The following is a 20,558-nucleotide window of genomic DNA, read 5'->3' as shown; positions in this document are numbered from 1 at the left end:
ATTAATGCAGGCAGAGACAGAGGTACGCTAACACTTCCCACCCACTACCAGTCATTGTGCTAAGCTAACTAGCCTGGGTCTCCATCCTCTTGTCTGTCTCTGGGGACGATGGACAACAAGAGACTTTTTCTAGAAGTGGATGTGCTCCTCTGACATTATGATGATTTGAGAGAACCTGAAGATGAACTTGTTTCTGTGGGCGGTTGATAAATCGATGGTTATTGTCGAGGGACGGTTTTGTAGCGAGGAGCAGTTACGCCTGTTTGTCGGCTCGCAGTTTCATCGCCGTCTGTGCAGCAACGACAAGGTTTGGTGTTTCTGAAATAAACAAAACGGCAAAAAGGAATTTTGTACACATTTTCTGTCCCATCTGTCTGTGGATTTGAGCTTTATTGCCTGTCTACCAGTGCGTGCGTGTGTGTGTGCGTGTGTGCGCGTGTGTGTGTGTGTGTGTGTGTGTGTGTGTGTGTGTGTGTGTGATGCAGCTATTATTAGACATCTGAACTGAACCTCCCAGTGGTCTGTTACACTTTCTTCTTTCTCTCCAGCTCATGAGTAAAGACGGTTCCTAAGTTTCTTTAAGATCTGATTAGAGATTAAACAGTGGAGGGTTTGCTGACATGCTGTCTTGTGTTTGGCGTCACGCGTGTAGCCGGAGAACCTGCTGCTGGCCAGCAAGTGTAAGAACGCAGCGGTGAAGCTGGCCGACTTCGGACTGGCCATCGAGGTCCAGGGAGACCAGCAGGCCTGGTTTGGTGCGTTCCCTCACTCACATGTGCAGCATCTACACGCATTAATGGAACAGCTGACAAAAAATCGATCGGTGATAAATCACAATACTTATGTGATGTGTTATCGACACTCTTCTGGCTAATATTTTATTACAAGAGTTGTTGATTCCTCTGCAGCCGTTTTGATGAGTACTTTTGTCTTCTTCTCTCACACAAACATCATAAACTGTCCTGAAATATGTCAAATACTGCGTGATTGCAGGATTGTGGTACCATTGCTATCAAACGATGGGATGGGTATCTCATCGTCAGGATAACTGACTTTTTAAAATCTAACTGCATAAAAGTGACAGTACACACACCTTTATTTTAGTAATCTAGTGCAGATATTCAAAGAGAATACTCGGGCTAAGCATCGCAGTATTTCCATGTCGTTGCTGCCCACCACCACATCAGCTGGAGCCTAACTAGTAGTGAGCCACTCTCCCCTCTGCTGTGCAGGCTTCGCGGGGACCCCCGGCTACTTGTCTCCAGAGGTGCTGAGGAAGGAGGCGTACGGTAAACCTGTAGACATCTGGGCATGCGGTAAGCTCTTTGTCTCAGTATTTTTCACTGCCGCCTCCTCACTCTCCGTATGACTCAGACTCTTCATTTTTCGCGTGTAGGTGTGATCCTCTACATCCTATTGGTTGGATACCCTCCGTTCTGGGATGAGGACCAGCACAAACTCTACCAGCAGATCAAAGCCGGAGCGTATGATGTGAGCGCGCCTCTGTAACACCAGCATCCTCCTCCCTCATATTGGTTCATATTCAAACTAAATGTGGCTGCGCCTAGTTTCCCTCCCCAGAGTGGGACACCGTGACTCCTGAGGCCAAAAACCTGATCAACCAGATGCTGACTATCAACCCTGCCAAGAGAATCACTGCCCAGGAGGCCCTGAAGCACCCGTGGGTCTGCGTAAGTACCCCCATCCAGCAGCCCCGGCTTCAGCCAAGACCCGGATAAAAATAAGCGTAAAAATACACATTGCCTTACTTGGGTAGAAAAACAGTATCCATGAACATTAATAACACCCTGAAACTAATTAGTGTGAGTATCACACATTTAAATAAAAAAAGAATAAATAACTCTCCTGCTGGAAACAAATCTCCAAAAACCAGCATCTCGTCTGGTTAATAGAAACATTCCAACCCTTAGTCCCAATTATGAGATGAGAATTGTCTTCATATGGAGATTAAATGAATAACTATGAGATAAAAAGTCCAAATCTCAAGTTAAAAAGTTAAAATTATTCTCAAAATTAGTTTTGTTTTTTTTAGCTCACAAGTTCAAGTTCTTATCTCCTAATTATGAAGTACCAGGGTGACCCTGTCGTAGAGTTTCTCTCTCACTGGTGGAGACGGGCCTCCATGCACTCGGGCCACTTCCTGGACACATTGACAGATGACCCGAGCACAGCAGCTGATTGAAGTCGTCGTCGTCTTCTGCTTATTCCTTACTAGTCAGGGTCGCGGGGGGGTGGAGCCTATCCCAACATCTACGGGCGAGAGGCGGGGTTCACCCTGGACAGGTCGCCAGTCCATCGCAGCTGATTGAAGTGGGACGACAATTTTTCTTGCGGCACCAAATTAATCGAACTGTGAGAACAAGTTATTTTCGTGCTCCCAGACAAATCAAAGCACTTGAATGTCTATCTTGTGACTGAAGAATAAAACCCATGTTTCTTTCTCTATGGCCGCTTCGGGGCTCCGCACATTGACGCATCTGGATAAGATCTGTATTTTATCAGCTTTTCTGTCTCTGTGACTGTCGGCCACCTTGTCAGCAGCACTTTGCTTGATACCGCGTACTTATAAAACTGATTATAGGAGCTTGATGGCTTTTACTGCTGAGTGAGTCTAAATATTCCATGCCGCCACTTTGATACCTCAACGGTTTGTCTTTCTAAATCCTCGAGCAGCAAGTTTGTGAACCTCTTTGGAGAGCTGCTGAAGATCAGCTCCATCTGTTTCCAAACATGCAACATGTGATATGTGCTGACACCAGATCAGCTTAGCTGGGGAAAAAGTTGCTCCACAAAAGAGAAACCTCTCCAAGGGATAATCTCCTTCATCTGCCCGCAAAAATATCATGACTGCAACCACAGCAAACACATCCTGGACTTTGATTCGTGCAGTTGAAATGGACGACCTTAAAAGAGGTCGCGTGCGTAACGAAGTGGGAGAGGAGAGAACCGTACTGCTGACATTTTCATGTCAACAAGCACAACATCTGTAGTCCAGTGTTGTTGCTAGTTTTAATGGTCTGAATGCAGTTCACGTAAATGAAAAGACGCAGTACATGTACGTGCACATGTACTCAAACAAATTTTGCCAGCATGCTAGCTCATGCTAACAAACAGCATTGCCACATCGCTGCCCAATCTGCTTCAAACATGTGCAAGTGTGTGAGGGATTAGCTTCTGTAACTTCTGCTAGTACTTAGCTTCAGCCACGCGCCAACAGTCTCCATTACTTATCGTTGTGTAAGTGGGTATTTGGCTGCGTGGGGGACCTGCCCGCCGTATGTGAAGCAGCTCAGTACCTCAGTTGATTTCAGACAGGTGGGTCAAGGCTAGCCACAATGCTAAAATTAGGTTAGCTACATAAAAACTTGCTCAACCAGGAAGACAATTTACTTCATTTGACATCTCTATCTGCACTAATGAGTGTGACCCAAATAAACAGCACGGCGATTTATTTAGTTTGACAGGCATTTAATGTGTTTTCCCACGTCAGAGGTGCTCATGAACTCACCACAAGGCCAGTTTTGATGGAGAGAGAAAAAAAGAAGCAGCCAGTTTGGCTGATTTGCCTGGGTTAGCAAGGTAGCCGGAACCGCTGTTGTAGCTATCGTAGCTTTGGACCTGATTCCAAATATTTTGCATGATTAAGTTGAATTAATTAATTTACTGTTATTGTAGTTTAATTTATTTGTTACAACACGAATTTGGAACTGCAGACAGACAACTGCATTTCATTTTATGAAGCTAGTTGGCTTTTCAGGACGACTTTGGATGGTACGGTAGTTTCTGCTCTTGCTACTTCCTGTATTACCAGTGTCTGAACTGCCTATTCCAGCCACCAGCTGCGCTCGTGTCATGGGCTGTGTTACAAGAGCGAGCAGTCCTCGGATGGCTGGCGAGTGTCAGGGCATCGTGAGTCCTAGTTGAGTCTTTTCAGCTCGGGGGGGTTTTGCCAGAAATGTTGTTTCCTAAAGAGACTTCTTATCGTTGACGCATTCCAGAGATGCAAGTCTCCCCGACAGCTCCAGCCCACATAAAGCTGTCAGTGTCAGAGCTGCTATTCTAGTGTTTTATTTTCAGCGGCTCTCTCTCTCTGTCCCCCCGCAGCAACGCTCCACGGTGGCCTCCATGATGCACCGACAGGAGACCGTCGAGTGCCTGAAGAAGTTCAATGCCAGGAGGAAACTCAAGGTGTGAACACGCCTGAGTCGTTTTCTTACAGTTGGATTTGATTTTTTTTATGGCACCTCTAACGAATCGTGTCCATGCACCCGTCCACCTGTCACACCTCCTCTCCCCTCCTGTGTTTTGGCTCCCTGTCCCTCATCCCCTCCAACTTCGTCCACAGGGAGCCATTTTGACCACCATGCTCGTCTCTAGGAACTTCTCTGGTGAGTGTTTCTCCTTGAAAAGGGAACGTCTCAGCTCCCAGAGAGGGACAAGCAAGGACAGGATGGCCCGCCATCTGTCCGCTGCCGTGCTTTCACACATGCACACACATGCATGTCGATGGGTGGCGTGTTAGAGGAAGCAGGAGACGCAGCAGAGACATGGTTCTTGTGACTCATTGGCCAATTCTCAGTTTTGTTGTCATTTTTAAACGAGTTAGAGGCTTGAGATGCAGTCTGATGAGTCGGGAAGCAACAAGGAAGATAACAAGTCCCTGTAGATTGGCTGGCGTCAGTGGTTAATGATTCTAAACAAAGCGGTCTGGTTGAAATAACATTGAGAGTTCGTAAATGCTGATTTAGCTGTTGATCAACAGTTAACTCGTGTCTAGAAATCCTTTACTGATGGTTTTCATCTCGACTTCATGGTTTACACTTTACAGCAAAGACTGATGGAAAAACTAAAGGATTCGTGCTCTTCACTTCACAATAAAGGTCATAAATACATTAATAAATACTTAGCTATGCTTATTCAGCGCTCTTAGAACTAACTAGGCTTTAACTAACTGTTACTGGTGTACCGGGATTGAGAAGTGTGACAGCGTGTGGCTTCAGTACGTAAACAAACATATTATTTATTCCTGTTTGTGCTCCATCCATCCATCTCCTCTCACCTTCATTCTATCTACCTCCAGTGGGCCGGCAGACGACGGCGCCCGCCGCTGTCAGCGCTGTGGCTGGGACCACCGCCGGCATCGTAGAGCAAGGTAAACCCATTTCAGTCCCTCGCGCTGCAGCACCCTCTCCTGCCGGGAGGCCAGTGGCAGACATGATTTAAATCTCTTCGTCACAACATAGCACACTTCCTCTAACGCTCGGCTTGTTTTAATCTCTCCTCCTAAACCCCCCTGCCGCCGCCGCCGCCACCGCCACCGTCACCCTTAATGCTTCTCAATCGTTGGCCAAGGTAAGCAGCCTCGCCGCTCGTCTGGGGCAGCGTGGTCACAAGCCCTACAGGGAAGGAGGAGGGACGTGGCGGTTTGGAGTGTTTAAGGAGATTAGAGCCTCGTAACTTTTTCAACTCCAGTTTAACAGACCTGAGCTCGCGAAAGATGCAAGACATCCAAGCACAAATCGGACGTTTGAGTGAAAGAGCAACGCCACCGTTTAGTTGTGTGTTTTTCTCTCAAGAACTTTTTCGGTCTCCATCGCTCCACAACCTAAACTCGCCTAGTGGATTCGTTTGAAGATAGATTTTATTGGCATAATTATTTGTCATTTTAATAACCTTTTCATGGTGTGAACACGATTCCATCTAAGTCCTAGACCCCACATGGACTGATGTTGCTCGACTCACCCAGTATTCTAGCTTTGGATTTGGTGTACAGACGCTGAGACAACTTGATCAGGTTCTGATTCGATTCAAAACTCTGATAGATCGTTCTTCAAAGTTCTAGCGTTTTACCAAATTTACTCCCAAATCCATCTCCAGCTTTTTGAGGCATGTGAGGACACTTCAGACGTCAGCCGAACCTCAGAAAAGGTCCATTGCTCTCTTTATCCAACAGATCTGGACCAAAAAGTTTATTGTTGTTCACCAAGTTTGGTGAAATTTGGCTTCCTCTTTTCTTCTTAATCCTGCTGACGGACGGAAGGGGGAGAGATGAAGAGTTTCCACAAAGTCATTTTCCTTCCTTTCTTTTATTTCCCGGCGGCTTGTTTCAAGGCTTCTGGGAGTTTTTGGATTTCGATGCCCTTCTATTGTTGTTGTTTACACTTCCAACCGATCAATGAACCCGCTGGTAATCCGGCCTGCTCTTGAGATTAGCCAACCCATTATCAGATACCTGCATCTCACCCGCCTCACGCCGCTGCTCCTAATCCACCGTTCACGCTGCCTGTGTGTGAGTGTATTTGGGATTACATGGAGAATCAGTTACACTTCTTTGCCTGATGCCCTCTGCCTATCTATCTGCTTATCTAAAGCTTTGGGCAGTGGATCAGGGTTGGTGTTTGTGTGTGTGTGTGTGTGTGTGTGTGTGTGTGTGTGTGAGAGAGAGAGAGAGAGAGAGAGAGAGAGTTTATTCGTTGGATTTTTAATGTCTTTTTACTGGATGGAGGGAGGGTTTTTTTTAGAGGGAGGGACGAGTTTTGTTTTTCTCTGTTTGAAGGGCGGTAAGGAAATGGGGAGAGATGAGCTCTGTCACTCACGAGCTGTGTGGTCTGCATGGTCATTTTTGAGATATTGAGTGCTTTTATGAGTCGACGCATGCATGATTTAGAGCTGTGGCCATCTGAAGGTGTATGATGTGTACTCTTCCATCTGAGGGCGTGTCCTTCTGCCTCTCCGCAGCAGCCAAGAGTCTCCTCAACAAGAAGGCTGATGTCAAGGTAAGCTAGCTTCTTGCTCACATCGTTTCCTCCTCGTGTCCTTGGCTGCCCTTTGGACACTAATGTTTCACTTCTATCAATGTCTCTACCAACGGAAGGAAGATTCGAGGTGTTCTGACTCTCTCAAGCCCTTAACTTTAATATTTTTCAGGTTGTTTTTGGCCTTAAAGGCACTGCTGAAGCACAATGTCACCGTCTGTCCTGCTCTTCTCTGAGATACTTGGCTATTTTAGCTTAGAGGTGCATCAGAACTTTACATCGTCACTTTGCCCTTGACTTTATTCCTTCGCCTTGTGATTGTCAGGTAATCTGCTTTTATAGGAGCATCCCAGAAAGAGTCACTGAGTGAAGGTAATTCTGATCAAATTAAGTGCCTGTGGACACAGGATTCTCCTCTCGTAGTTCACCTGAATCTCCACCATTTGTAAAAATCAAAAAACAAAACTTTAAAACCAATCAAACTTGAAGATATTTCACTAAAAAGTGTATTTTCCCTCCAAAATATTGACTAATAGGAGTCTTGAATTCACAGTGACATTTTTTTCACTTCTCAGTGACTCCAGAATGTAGAAAGAGCCAGCCACACGTATTTAGCTCGAAGCTAATGGAGACTGACGGCTAACAACAGCTAAACCATCCAAAAATGTCTTTTTATAAACTCTCAAACACATCGTCAGGTATGATTCTCGTCTAATTTATCCAGCTGCATCCACAAACACTTTGATTTGAGATTAAAAAAGAACTACAAACCGAAAAAAAAGCAGTTGCTGATTGTGTAAAACATACAGTTGTGTAACCTGATGCTACTGTAGCTGAATACTAATGTTTCAGGTAAATGTTAGCCTAGCATAGCTCATGTGTCTCTTATCTATCCCTCCCGACTCTGCCATGGTTTTCCCTCGAGGACATTTTAAAAAGGCCACTGAACATTTCCTCGAGTTGCTGTTCTACCTGACAGCAGCAACGGCACTTTTTTCTCTTCGCCATGACGTTTACATCGAGGCGCCAGCGAGCGTTCTGTTGTCATATTTGCGGGCATCAAGCAGCGGAATTGTCACACGACAGGAGAACATTTTTCACTGTGCGATTATATCAGGTTACATGAGACAATGATGTTCATTATCCCGCGTGATAGTGGAAATGTGTCGTCCCGCCAGAGTAGGTGATCTTTCTGAAGACCTGTAGACAGCAGACGTTTCATCAGGTCTGCTCGCGTCACTGTCAGCACCTGTAAACACATCACCTGCCGCTACTTGAATTAAACCGTAAAGAGATCATCCACACAACTGGAATAAATAAAGGCTGCAGTGTTTTATATTCATAAACTGCGACATTAGCGGCTCTTTTTTCAATCCTTGTAACATTTCAGTGTCATTTGTGGTCACATTGCAGCTTCCCCCACAATGCACTGTGTTTGGTTCAGTTCCTATCATGGGTTCCATATAAAGACGAGAACCTGACTGTTCTCGTCTGGGGAGTTTTGATTTCGATCCAACTGGAAAGTCGTGTAGTCTGACATTTTTGGAACAAAGGTGGTGGATGTGACAGGACCCTTGATACCTTCCATGTTTGGACCGAACCATCGGACTTTTTAATGTCATCTTAGCCATGCTAACAGGTGACCGGACCATTTTCCACCTCAGCGTGGTTCATCTGGGCAGGTGTGAACACAGCAGTGTAGTTCTGCTGTCCCACTGGGCTGTGCACCCTCTTGTTGGTGGTCCCAGTACACCTCCAGACTGCTGAGTGGTTCATTTGTGGTGCGAATGCGATCTGATTTATCATGGGTAGCCTTCATTTAAAAGCGTGACGTTATGGGCTGTAAAAGATCACAAATTAACCGCGTGATCAAATGTTGTCATACAGAATGCACAATCTTTTTTTCCTCTCACAAAAAGTGAAAAAAGCCTTTGTCACCTGGCTGTGACAGCACTTCAAAAAAAACAACCCACTGTATACTTTTGAAGATGAATTTAAAATTACTCTTACCAAGAGTAACAAACACGGTACTGACATCCTGAAGATGTCTGGTCAGCCCAAACTCCTCTCTTCTCGCCCACACCTCAGCTTGGCACCGGTGACACTTTGCATCACCCCACTGCAGACGTTTCCCTCCAGAAGTCCTCGCCAGTGCCAAAGCTCATTAATGGTCGCTGCACTTTTCATTACTGACGTGAGACTCTGCAGTGACTCGGATAAGACTGCCGACGCTGATGCACCTCTGATGCCTTGGTGTTTGTTGTCGGGCGGAGCTCTTTTCTGTGTACAGTGGTATGTGTGTGAGTATGTGTGTGTTTTCTGTTGTGTTGTCATGCATGTGTGTTTGCGTGAGTCAGTGTGAGTGCTCTTTAATGAACACACCACAGTTCAACTTGTTATCAGACACCCTGAAGTTGAGTTGAATGGCACATGTCTTCAGTGGTGAAATATTCACATCTTTTACTTCAAGTAAAAGTGCAGTGTATAAAAATACTCCTTTGATATTTCTACATCTACCGGGTATAGGAAACTGGCCTCCAGAACTGGGTTCATTAACAAAGGAAATTACCCTTTTAGCACATTTAAACACAGTGAGATAAAAAGTAGAAATACTTTATAATTTTAGCTCATTTGACCTACTGTACTACTCATATCTGGCTGGTTTGAGCCCTGGGGTTAGCTAGTTTGATCGATACATGTAGCTAGTTGGAACTGTACAGTTCGCTAGTTTGACCTACGTCTCACAGTTAGCTAACGACATAAATAAGTTTAAGTTTGAGTTTTACAGTTAGCTAGTTTTAGCTATAGCTTAACTTGTTTGAGCTACCCCACACTTAAGCCTGATTTATGCTTCTGCGTCGTGGCGACGCCGTACCTACACCGTCAACGCAGACCCCTACGCCGTAGCCCGATGTGCACCTCCAAAAAATCCTGACTACGCGTCACGTCGACGCGCAGTGACGTGAACGTCAACGGACTGTGATTGGTCCGTTCACACGACGTTTCCGGTTCAGCACAACAACACCGCCATTTTTAAAGTTTCTGTGGTGAGAGCAACACGCAAAAATAAAAATGGTCCAAGCCGAAGAAAGAGTTATCGAGGAGTTTCGCAGCTATGACCACCTTACAACTTCCATCGTTGTCTCTGTCTCTGACCCATGTGCTATGACCGGAAGAAAACTAAGGAATTCGACAAGAGTCCCCCAAAACCATACAAAGATAAAGCCACACCCCTCTAGTGGCTTGGCGGTGAATTACAGAGCAACGCGTTCCCTCGACGCAGAACTATAAATGCACAATGACGACGTAGGGGCTACGGCGTAGGTACGGCGTCGCCACGACACAGAAGCATAAATCAGGCTTTAGTTAGTTTGAGCCTAACAGTCAGCTAGTTTGAGCTGTAAGGGTAGCTAGTTTTAGTAATAGTATAACGTGTGAGCTGCCTCAAACAGTTAGCTAGTTTGAGCTTCACAGGTATCTAGTTTGAGCTCAACAATTGGCAAGTTTGAGCTTAACAGTTTAGCTCATTTGAGCTGTACAGTTTGCTAGTTTTAGTAATAGTATAACGTGTGAGCTGCCTCACACCGTTAGCTAGTTTGAGCTGTACAGTTTGCTAGTTTTAGTAATAGTATAACGTGTGAGCTGCCTCACACCGTTAGCTAGTTTGAGCTGTACAGTTTGCTAGTTTTAGTAATAGTATAACGTGTGAGCTGCCTCACACCGTTAGCTAGTTTGAGCTGTACAGTTTGCTAGTTTTAGTAATAGTATAACGTGTGAGCTGCCTCACACCGTTAGCTAGTTTGAGCTGTACAGTTTGCTAGTTTTAGTCATAGTATAATGTGTGAGCTGCCTCACACCGTTAGCTAGTTTGAGTTGTACAGTTAGCTAGTTTTAGTAATAGTATAATGTGTGAGCTGCCTCACACCGTTAGCTAGTTTGAGCTGTACAGTTAGCTAGTTTTAGTAATAGTATAATGTGTGAGCTGCCTCACACCGTTAGCTAGTTTGAGCTGTACAGTTTATACTTCTATCCTATATAGTGGGACAACAGATAAATCTGATTTGTGGGATGAAGGAAAAAACACAGTTTAGATTTTTAGTCTTTTAATCCATTTAATATTTAGATGATGTATTGGAATTGCTTAATATTTATTGAAAGAAAGACACCTGGAAAGTGAAGGGGTGAAAAATAACTGACATCAGAAATGATTCAAATCTGATTTTTACAGCTTTGAGCTCATTAATAAAGCAAAATGCTAGATGTGTAGAGAAAAATATCTCCCTCTGAAATGTTGCAATGGCAGAGTGGTACAAATACCTTAAAATTGCCCCCCAACCCCCCCAACTCGGGCAGCCTGATGCTAATCTCAGATTATTTCCCACCAGATGATTAATCTATCATTACATAATCACAGCTTCTCTTTTGCTGCACCCTGATGTCACACGAATGCACACAACCCCAGAGCTATTTCAGTATTTGTGCATTAGCCGAGTCGAGCCCTCGCCCTCCTCCCTCTCAGCTTCACACTCTCCTCTCTCTTCCCAGTCATTTCCTCTCTTTCTTTCCTTCCAAGAAAGTGCAATAGCTCACAGCAAGTTCAAATCAATCCTTATGTAACGGCTGTGATTTACTGCTTTGCCGTCCCGCAACAGGAATGGCAATTACAACAGGTGGCTCTATGAGTGAAGTCATGGTAACAAATGGACGCTTTTCTTCAACTAAATCAAAACCCTGCTGGGTTATTTAGGGTAACTGCTCTCGTATTTCCTAAATGAGGATCAATATTGAGGAACACACACAGTTCACACTGATATATTGAGCTGTGAGTCAAAAGACATCAAACTTCAAACCTGCTAAATATTTACTCAGCAGAACTGAATGAATTTATTTCAGCCTCTGGAAGCCGGACAGTTTCTGGGCAAATGCGTGTTTTATTTACCCACAGTTGACATGAGAGTTGATGATAGCTGGTGACTGCTGACCAGGGCAGCATTCTGGTTTTCTGCTTAAATCCACTTGAATGTGTTTTTTCATATTAAAATGCTTTTGTTACTTCTGTGTCTTTGCACCCGAGCTACTGCTTCTACACTACGATGTCAAAGCCGTCAAACCTTTTTAAAAACGGTTCTGTTCCTGTTTCAGGTTGCAGATTTGTTCCCAAATGAAAACGGGCCTAAACGTCGTCGCTAGAAGGGATGTGACTGTGTGCCATATGACAGCTTTAACTATGAGAGCTTTATTCTGGAAAACTCTTACCAGAAGTCCAATGATCCTGTTGCTAGCTTGTTGCTAGCTATGCTAACATCGCTCCATCTCTTACTGCACGTACTCCACCCTCCTGTCTTAGCGCCGTGTACCGTGGCAAACCCTACTGAATTTGTTAGTATTCTCCCACTGTCTGCTCACTCATTGCTGCACTAACCTGCTAGTGCCAGCAATATCGATAAACATAGATCTTTTTGATGTGCAGGTTGTTCAGTATGTTTATGCATAAAATTTGTAGGTCTTTTTTTTTTTTTAGCAGGACTAGTTTGTAAATGCCTCCAACATGTCAGCTTGTGTCCTGTGTCGTTTGCATGCCTATTGGCTGGCCTACCTTGACTGACTTGGTTCTTTGCCCACCAGATTGTCCTCTCAAGTACGTTGTATTTACTTTGCTAGACTTCCAGTTTATGTTTCAGATGTTTAATCTTGCAGCTCCTCTTGACTTTCCAAATGTCAAAGTATTGCTTTGAGCTGCAGCAGGCAGCCGTTTTCAGAGGGAAAAGGCCCTTAAAAGCCACTGTAGGCCATCAGCGCAGCAGTAAACGGCAGACAGTTGGCAACCAGGCCGGGACTTTAGCGGAGTAGTTAGCCGCTAAATAGCCAGACCACAAGTATTTCATTGTCTTTTTAATCCACATGAGCATAAACTTAATGAGCCAGATACCTCAGGAGTTGATGGGGAGTAAAAACTGAGCTAACTAGGGAGAATACAGTACTTGTACTCACCAAGTAGACAGAAACATTCCTACAATTAATGGTAATACACTCAATTACTGCATTGTTGTGGTCACAATATGTACTTTTTATGAATTCACACTGAACTGAAGTATAAATTACTTTTCACTGGGCAGTAATAATTGACATAAATTGACAGGGTCGTGGTGGCTGGCTGGCTAGCTGGACAGCTAAAATATCACGTCTATCTTGGTTAAGTCTGACTTAAACGATAATAAAGTGCAGTTATGCAGCACATTACAGTCGTTAGTCGTTTCATCACATGACAATGTGTGTACCTGTACATGTACATTAAGCTAACGTGCTCAGTTTTAAAAGAACGTTCTTACGCGCTCCATATCTGCTCTACATCTCCCTCTATTGGTGTTTGCTGCCCATGATGTAAAACATATTTCAGCACACATAAATGTTCCAGGGGCCCCGCATCCACTGCAGGACTGTTTGTTCTGTCTGTCTTTCCTTCAGTTGTAACTGTTTTTAGTCACAGGCCACCTTGCTGGGTAAAATAACGAGCAGAAAACGCATGATTAATTGGCGTGGAGAAGCTGCGATGTCCTGTTCTTCAGAACAGAAACTGCCTGTCGGTTGTGTTTGTGCGTGCTGTTATTGAGGCGTTGGCGCGGGTTACGTCTGGGCTCTTATGAAACAGGGCGCGTGAGCTATACGTTGAGCGTGCTCTTTGGCTGCGTAAGTGCTGTCTTCTTCTGTCGTTTTGACCTCATCTTCCTTTAATGAGGCCGTTGAACGTTCTGGAGGGATGCATTAAGAGATTGGCAGAGTTTATGTAGCTTTATATAAAAAAAAAATCCTGATGTGATGCTTGTTTCTTTACATCTGACAGATGTTGCAGAGGTGCACAGCTGCCATTGGCTTAATTTGCCATCTGCCGAGTAGCGTCTTTGCCAGTGAGAGCAAATGAAAAAGCACAGGCTGGAACCTCCAAGCTGCTGATCGAAATTAACCAACGTAATGAACTCTATAAACCCTTTCTATTTAATTAGATGGTCAGAATTATGGGGGACATTTTTGGCTCCAGCCTGACGATGACTTCACCCTGCTCCTGTGTTTTCATCTCTCTGCTGTTTCACCTGTATTAATTACGCTGCTTTTTCTTGCACTGTAACCAACCACTTTACAGCCAGCAGGTGGCGCCTCGCCTGTGCTGCGCCGCACTAATCGAGCTCTCTGTGTTTTGCGGACAGCCCCAGACAAACAGCACCAGAAACAGCATAGTCACCAGTCCCAAAGGCAACGTCCCATCCGCTGCGCTGGTATGCAGCTCTGTGTCCACGTGTGTGTCCGTTACATACCTCACTGTGTGTAGATGTGTGTATCAGCCCACCAAGTGTGGTTTCAGGCAGGACGCAGGGCCCACTTACACCTGGTAGGAACATAGGGTTTTGTTGTTGTGATTGGATTCCAAGCGGAGAGCTTGATCAGGGGAAAACACAGATGTAAATGGACCCAAGATGCATTCAGGTTCTAGATTTTGATCCAGTCCAAACCAAGGACGCTGTCCAACCACCACAAGTGTAAATACAAATGCATACAAACAACTCATCAAAATACCATAGCTGTCAAGGAGGTGAAGTGGGAGTTTGCTAAGCTAAAGCTAGTGCCTCTGTAGGTCTTCATCCTTGTGACTGGATGCTTGGCCTCATTCGTGTTGCCCAGGCGTTGCTACGTGCGCAGCACTGGAGACGATCAGCTAATGCTAATACAGTTCTAGAATTTTAGCTAAAAATAAAAAAACTTGTATCAGATTCAGTTGGTGTCGGCCCTCATCTTCAGCACAGTGTTGCCATCTTAATTATTCTCCGTCGGCCTAATTTTAGCGTCCTGCTCTTGCTAACTAAAACGCCTTCAGGTTAGCGTCACCAGACTCCATGAATGCAGTGAAAGTTACACACTGTAGCTTTAAGTGCTGCACTGGTATGAATAATCTGCTGGATTAATTTTGGGGAGACTGAAACTCATTCTACACCATTAACTTTTTTCTAAGTCAGAATTTAATATCTTTGACTCATTCCTCCTCTTCTGCTGATCTTCATCTCCGCCGGTCTTCTTTCAAACTCTCATCCTGTAACCCCCCCCCCCCCACTCCTCTTGACCTCCATTCATCCCTCCACCTACTCTCTCTCTTCTCTCCATTCTTCCTCCAGGAGCCTCAGACTACTGTTATCCATAATCCAGTAGATGGGATCAAGGTACATCCTCCCTCTTCCCATCCCTTTATTTCTTGTCATTCACTCCGTCCCTCCATCTGTGTGGGTATTCGGAAAAGCCTGAGGGTTTTTCTTTTTTTTTAGGGATTTGTGCATTTTGTTGAGTAAGTATGTGTATGTGTGTGTCTGTTGGTGTTGGGAGGGGGACTGTTTGTTGTCCTATACTGCCCCTGTGTGTTCAGAGCGGTGGAGCTCAGCGTCCGTCAGGCTGCTGCTGCAGCTCGACCGTAGCAGTGACTGTGTCTCTGGAGCAGCTGCCGTCTCATGTATTTTGCAAAATTGTGGTGTTTAAGTTTGTGGATTCGATTATCTTGTGTGCATGCATTTGTTTGTGTGTGTGCTTGTGTGTGTGTGTGGGGGGGGGGGGCAGGAGCTCTAGAGTGTGTGTTTATTTGTTATTTAAATTTGTGTTTGTGTTCTTTGCTTACAGGAATCATCAGACAGCAGCAACACAACTATTGAGGATGAAGATGTTAAAGGTGGGATTTCTGTTTTTACCATATTTGGGGAGACCTGTCATTGAAATTACATAGCCCCTCCCCCTGAACTCACCTATCACAACTCTTCTCTTGCAAGTCCCTGCCCCCCTTCTCCATGCTTGTCGTCATCTTGGTTCTCCTTGTGTGTACCTGCTCTTGTCAGCCTGGTGAGGATGTACACCACAACCTCAGTGGACGTAATCTACTAATCTGTCGCTTCGCTATCTGCTGACTCAGTCTTCCTCTCATTTTAAGGTCAGCCAGCAGGTGGCGCCATAGGAACATGGATGAGTAAGGGTCAATGTGGCAATGGCCACAAGATAAACACAAGTGTTTCAAAAAATATTCAGCTAATACCAATCTAATAAGGCTACACAAAAGTAGTAGTAAGCTAGCATGCAGCTAAGGCACCAGAGCTAATGTTTAACATGTTTGCTAACCCCAACATTAGCTGTCACGTGACCTGCCTGATCATCTGGTTTTACCATCTTCATCACAAACATTATGTGTGCATGAGTGTTTCAGCCTGAAGTGGTGATGAATGGCGCAGGTTTGCTGCTGCTAGTTCTTTCGATTTAAAAAAAAAAAAAGGTTTCTGTTTAAAGGCGTTCAACAAATTAACTCCGTTAACTGGAACTTGTCTTTATTTTGCTGTTTGTTGTGGTCATGAATGTGTTTGTGTTTCCTTTCCCTTCAGTCTGTCTTCCTCCACTGTCGGTAGGCACATTGTTGTTAACTGCTTTTGTGTGTTGGTGATGCAATTCACAAAATTCACAAGTTGTCTGAATTTGGCGGCCTGTGGATTTATGAAGAGTCGGTTAGTGAAGATTCACCCTCACGCAGATTCAAACTAACAATGTGGCTGATAACTGACGACTGTCGTCGTAGCGTCAAGAAGAAAAAAAAATCACTTTTCTGAAAAAGTAACTACAGTACAACAACACACAACAACTGAAGTCATTCATCACACGCAACCAACGCGAATGAACCTGTAACAGGCGACAAAAGCTTTCACAAAATAGATTCGACTTTTAAAAAGAACCTCCTCAGAGGCACTTGTGGTTCTTTTAAGCTGCCATACAACAAAGTACACAACACAACAGTGCAGGACAGCACAACAGTACACAGACGGGACAGACTGATAGCAGCTGGCATCAGGGATTCGGCTGACACCAGTCCATCCTGGAGGTATTGGCCGGCTCCCCATCTGTATTTGTGAGTTGATTCGTGATATCCCACTTTGAGCAGCCTGGTAAGGGGGGGGCGAGAGAGAGAGAGAGAGAGAATCAAAGCGAGCTAAGCTTCTCTCTCTCCCTCGCTCTCTCGGTGTCGGGAGGAAGCGAGGAGAGAAGGACTCAGTAAATCTCATCTAAAGGGCTGGGACAAGAATAGCGTGATGACCTGAAGCACTCTCACATGCAAACAGGAGAGATGATGGATGATGGATGGAGGTGGAGAGCAGCGCAGCAGCGAGCTGCAAGCGGCTCCGTGTTGATGGAGATGGGGAACATGTAGGCGCGGAACACTGGTGGGGAGGGAAACAACACAACTTTGAAGTAGTTGAATGTGCGCGGCAGCATGGAGGAGATTCCACTCAGACACTGGGATGAGCGAGAGATGACTAATAAGATTTACCATGAGTAACAAGCTCTCAGGTGAGTGTGAACTCCAGCGGGCCGGAGGACGAGTTCCTGCTCCAGTGGCTTCACCGTGAGGATGAACCGTCACAGCAGGCACCACCGTCACTTTCCTCTCACCCTGAAACTCTTCTCCCCTCCTGCAGCCCGTAAACAGGAGATCATCAAGATCACCGAACAGCTGATCGAAGCCGTCAACAATGGAGACTTCGAGGCGTACGCGTGAGTCCCGCACTTCACATTCAGAAAGAAAAAAAACAACCTCTTAACAGGAACATCAGCCGCTGTCGGAAAAGCAGGATTGTTGCTCCATCGGCTGAAGGAAAAAAAAACATTAATCTGAGTGACATACAAGTGCGGTTGTATTAAAAGATTAAAGTGTAATTACAGTTGTTGTTTTTATCCCCATTGTACCTACAGTACCATGTGTAATAATAGAACTGGCCAGATTGGGGGCGGGGGGGGGGACAGCCTGCCTCTACCATGAAAATCAAACATGGAATACAAATTACACACTAATGATGTTGACGACGTTCATTCCTTTACGTTTAACATGAAGCAAGTGCACTTCCTGCAGGACCGGCCTCAAACTGGTGCGTCACACAGTTTTACTGCATCCCTGATCTCAACTTGGACATTTTAAATGTTGAGCGAGTGTGTCATGAATACGTCGTCAAGAGATTAAAAATCTACAGGGAACACCTCCACTTTTAGAAAAGTCTCTAATTGTCAATCATCCCCAGACACAAGAGAAGACAGAGCCCCTCCTCTAGGAAGCTGAGACCCAGGCTAGTTAGCTTAGCACAATGACTGGTAGTGGGTGGGAAGTGTTAGCGTAGCTCCGTCTCTGCCTGCATTAATATCAGGAGGGTTGTGTGTAACCTTGGTGCTGAATACCAGGTTAACATGAGGAGACGTTGTAGTGGTAGAATCAGACACGTAGCCGGAACTACTTTCCTGACTGGGAGCAGTGATTTGACGCAGCACCTCCAAAGCTCCATTGGAACTTGGGTCAACAGAACCAAAGGTTTGTTGAGGACTAGAAGAGCGACTGCTGCTACTGATGATGAGGAGGAGGAGGGTTCCTGCTGGACACACCAGCATCCTGGACCTGAGCTAGCTGATGCTAACACTTCCCACCCACTACCAGCCATTGTGCTAAGCTAACTAACCTGGACCTGAGCTAGCTGATGCTAACACTTCCCACCCACTACCAGCCATTGTGCTAAGCTAACTGGCCTGGACCTGAGCTAGCTGATGCTAACACCCCCCCCCCCCACTACCAGCCATTGTGCTAAGCTAACTAGCCTGGACCTGAGCTAGCTGATGCTAACACCCCCCCCCCCACACTACCAGCCATTGTGCTAAGCTAACTAGCCTGGACCTGAGCTAGCTGATGCTAACACCCCCCCCCCCCCCCCCCCACCACCACTACCTGCCATTGTGCTAAGTTAACTAGCCTGGGTCTCAGCTCCCTAGAGGAGGGTCTCTGTCTTCTAGCCTGGGGACGATGAACAATGAAAGACTTTTGTAAGAGTGGGCGTGTTCCTTTAAGGACCAATATCGTCATCTACGATATTTGAACAAAACAGTTTCTGGTTCTCAGTTATTAATGAGATCAGCACTTGTGTATTAACAAGCTATCAGTATTAGAAACTCTTGCCACTCAGATATGAGCACTATTTTATGTAGGAACAACCTGCATTATCCCCTTGTGGCAGTAGAGGCCGCTGTTACTTTGCAAATTCTCTCCTTTTTTTCAGGAAGATCTGTGACCCCGGCCTGACCTCCTTTGAGCCTGAGGGTCTGGGGAACCTGGTGGAGGGGATGGACTTCCACAGATTTTACTTTGACAATCGTAAGTCTGCAATTTGAACTTGTTAGGTTAGCGTCAACTGTGGTGGAACTGAAGTGCTGTGGTTGTGAACTTGGGTCTGTCTCCCACGTCAGTCCTGTCCAAGAACAGCAAGCCCATCCACACCACCATCCTCAACCCCCATGTACACATGATTGGTGACGACGCTGCGTGCATCGCCTACATCCGCCTGACGCAGTTTGTGGACGTGCAGGGCCGTCCTCGCTCCAGCCAATCAGAAGAGACCAGGGTATGGCACCGCAGAGACAGCCGGTGGCAAAACGTCCACTTCCACTGCTCGGGAGCTCCCGCCGCCCCACTGCAGGGCTGAGGTACAACATACCCCACAGTCAGCCGGGTGCCACTTCATATGGTGGTTAGTGGCGCCCACTAGTGGCTACGTCATGTTATTAGGAGTCAGGCAGTTCAAGTCCTACCGGTTTCTAACTGTGAATCAACATTGTTGATATCTTTTATGTCAACGCTTGTGCGCTTGTCCCTTGAAGGCCTGGTGCAACATCGTTGTAGGCGGTTATCGATTTTTGAAAATGGTTTCCCCGAACAGAAGGACAAAGGCAAGTCAGTTAACGTAGGATCCAAAGAGCTGAGGTTTTCTTTTGGTTTTCATTGTAAGTCACAATCTGCTACAGAGGCAGAGGAATAAAGGTTGGACTCAACAATTCTGTCTAGTTTTTCTTTTCTTTGAGAAAACTCTCAGGTTTGAAGAGGAGATGTTCAGAAACACCAGGCTTGTCTGGACGTTTCAGGTCATAAGAGCCTGGAACTCTCAACCAGCACCATTGTTCACGGTTACTTTTCTGACTCTAAATGGTGACGGAACTCTTGGTGTGTTGTCAGGTTCTGCAGCCGTCACCCGGGACGAACGTGAGGGTCTTCTGAAGGACAGAATCAGCGCTGAGAGAGAGGTGGAGGTGGGACCCCGGTGGTCCTCCTGATCTCTGCATACCCACTTTCCCCTTCTCTCTCTGCCCCTCCGCACCCGCAACACCAGACTGTCAACAGCGACGCAGCTCTCCATCACCACGGCGACAGCAGACGGCCCGTCAGCCACTAACTGGACAGACTCTTGAGCCTTGGTCTCGCGGCTGCAGTCGGTCACCCCTGGACAGCGCCTTCCCCCCTCCTCCTCCTGAGACACAGCCTCTCAAACCGTTTCATGTTCTGGACCCCCATGACTCAACATTCTGCAGACCCCCACCTGAAGCGACGTAGCGCAATAGGGACCCTCGTACCCAGAGATATGTTGACGCCTTTCACAAGCATTTAAACACAAGAAGTCAGATCCAGCGTCACTGATCCGACCCTCAGATTTATCGATTCACGGACCTGTAAATATGATTTGGTGGCTTGTTTTTAAAGTCTTTTTTTCATATTTTTATGTATGTTTTGTTAACTGTCTGGTAATTCTTTTTTTTTAACCTGGTAAATTAGTCAGACATTACCCTGAAAACTAGCATGAGAAAAGGGCACAAGTTGCAAGGAAGCGACCTAAGGGGGGAAGTTTTAGAGGACGAGGAGGAAGTCTAGCAGCTGGGAATGAGAGTGTAGCGCCACGTCCCTCTTTG

General features: G+C 45.7%; 1 protein-coding gene across 5 annotated transcripts in view; it reads left to right on the top strand.

The window, feature by feature from the left end:
- The window catches only part of camk2b2 (calcium/calmodulin-dependent protein kinase (CaM kinase) II beta 2), a 35,130-nt gene that overhangs the window by 13,230 nt on the left and 1,342 nt on the right, over positions 1-20,558 (top strand). For 2 of the 5 annotated variants that reach the window (XM_086188034.1, XM_086188033.1), the window contains exons 7-21: positions 653-755; positions 1,233-1,316; positions 1,397-1,491; positions 1,569-1,691; positions 4,126-4,209; positions 4,367-4,409; positions 5,102-5,173; positions 6,760-6,797; positions 13,979-14,047; positions 14,939-14,983; positions 15,432-15,480; positions 17,264-17,339; positions 18,881-18,975; positions 19,068-19,304; positions 19,831-20,558. The exon at positions 19,831-20,558 is cut by the window's right edge and continues 1,342 nt beyond it. In XM_086188034.1, coding sequence (XP_086044160.1) covers positions 653-755; positions 1,233-1,316; positions 1,397-1,491; positions 1,569-1,691; positions 4,126-4,209; positions 4,367-4,409; positions 5,102-5,173; positions 6,760-6,797; positions 13,979-14,047; positions 14,939-14,983; positions 15,432-15,480; positions 17,264-17,339; positions 18,881-18,975; positions 19,068-19,303 — 1,212 coding nt within the window. In that variant the 3' untranslated portion in view covers position 19,304; positions 19,831-20,558. The remainder of the gene's footprint in view (positions 1-652; positions 756-1,232; positions 1,317-1,396; positions 1,492-1,568; positions 1,692-4,125; positions 4,210-4,366; positions 4,410-5,101; positions 5,174-6,759; positions 6,798-13,978; positions 14,048-14,938; positions 14,984-15,431; positions 15,481-17,263; positions 17,340-18,880; positions 18,976-19,067; positions 19,305-19,830) is intronic. The other 3 variants (XM_086188035.1, XM_086188036.1, XM_086188037.1) reach the window with 3 other exon arrangements.

This window comes from Aulostomus chinensis, chromosome 19, assembly GCF_037954235.1.
Source record: "Aulostomus chinensis isolate RoL2024-O1b breed Wild chromosome 19, RoL_Achi_v1.0, whole genome shotgun sequence".
In the NCBI taxonomy this organism is placed as follows: Eukaryota; Metazoa; Chordata; class Actinopteri; order Syngnathiformes; family Aulostomidae; genus Aulostomus; species Aulostomus chinensis.
The sequence above is the reverse complement of the archived record's forward strand: the minus strand, read 5'-3'. Positions and strand labels throughout refer to the sequence as shown.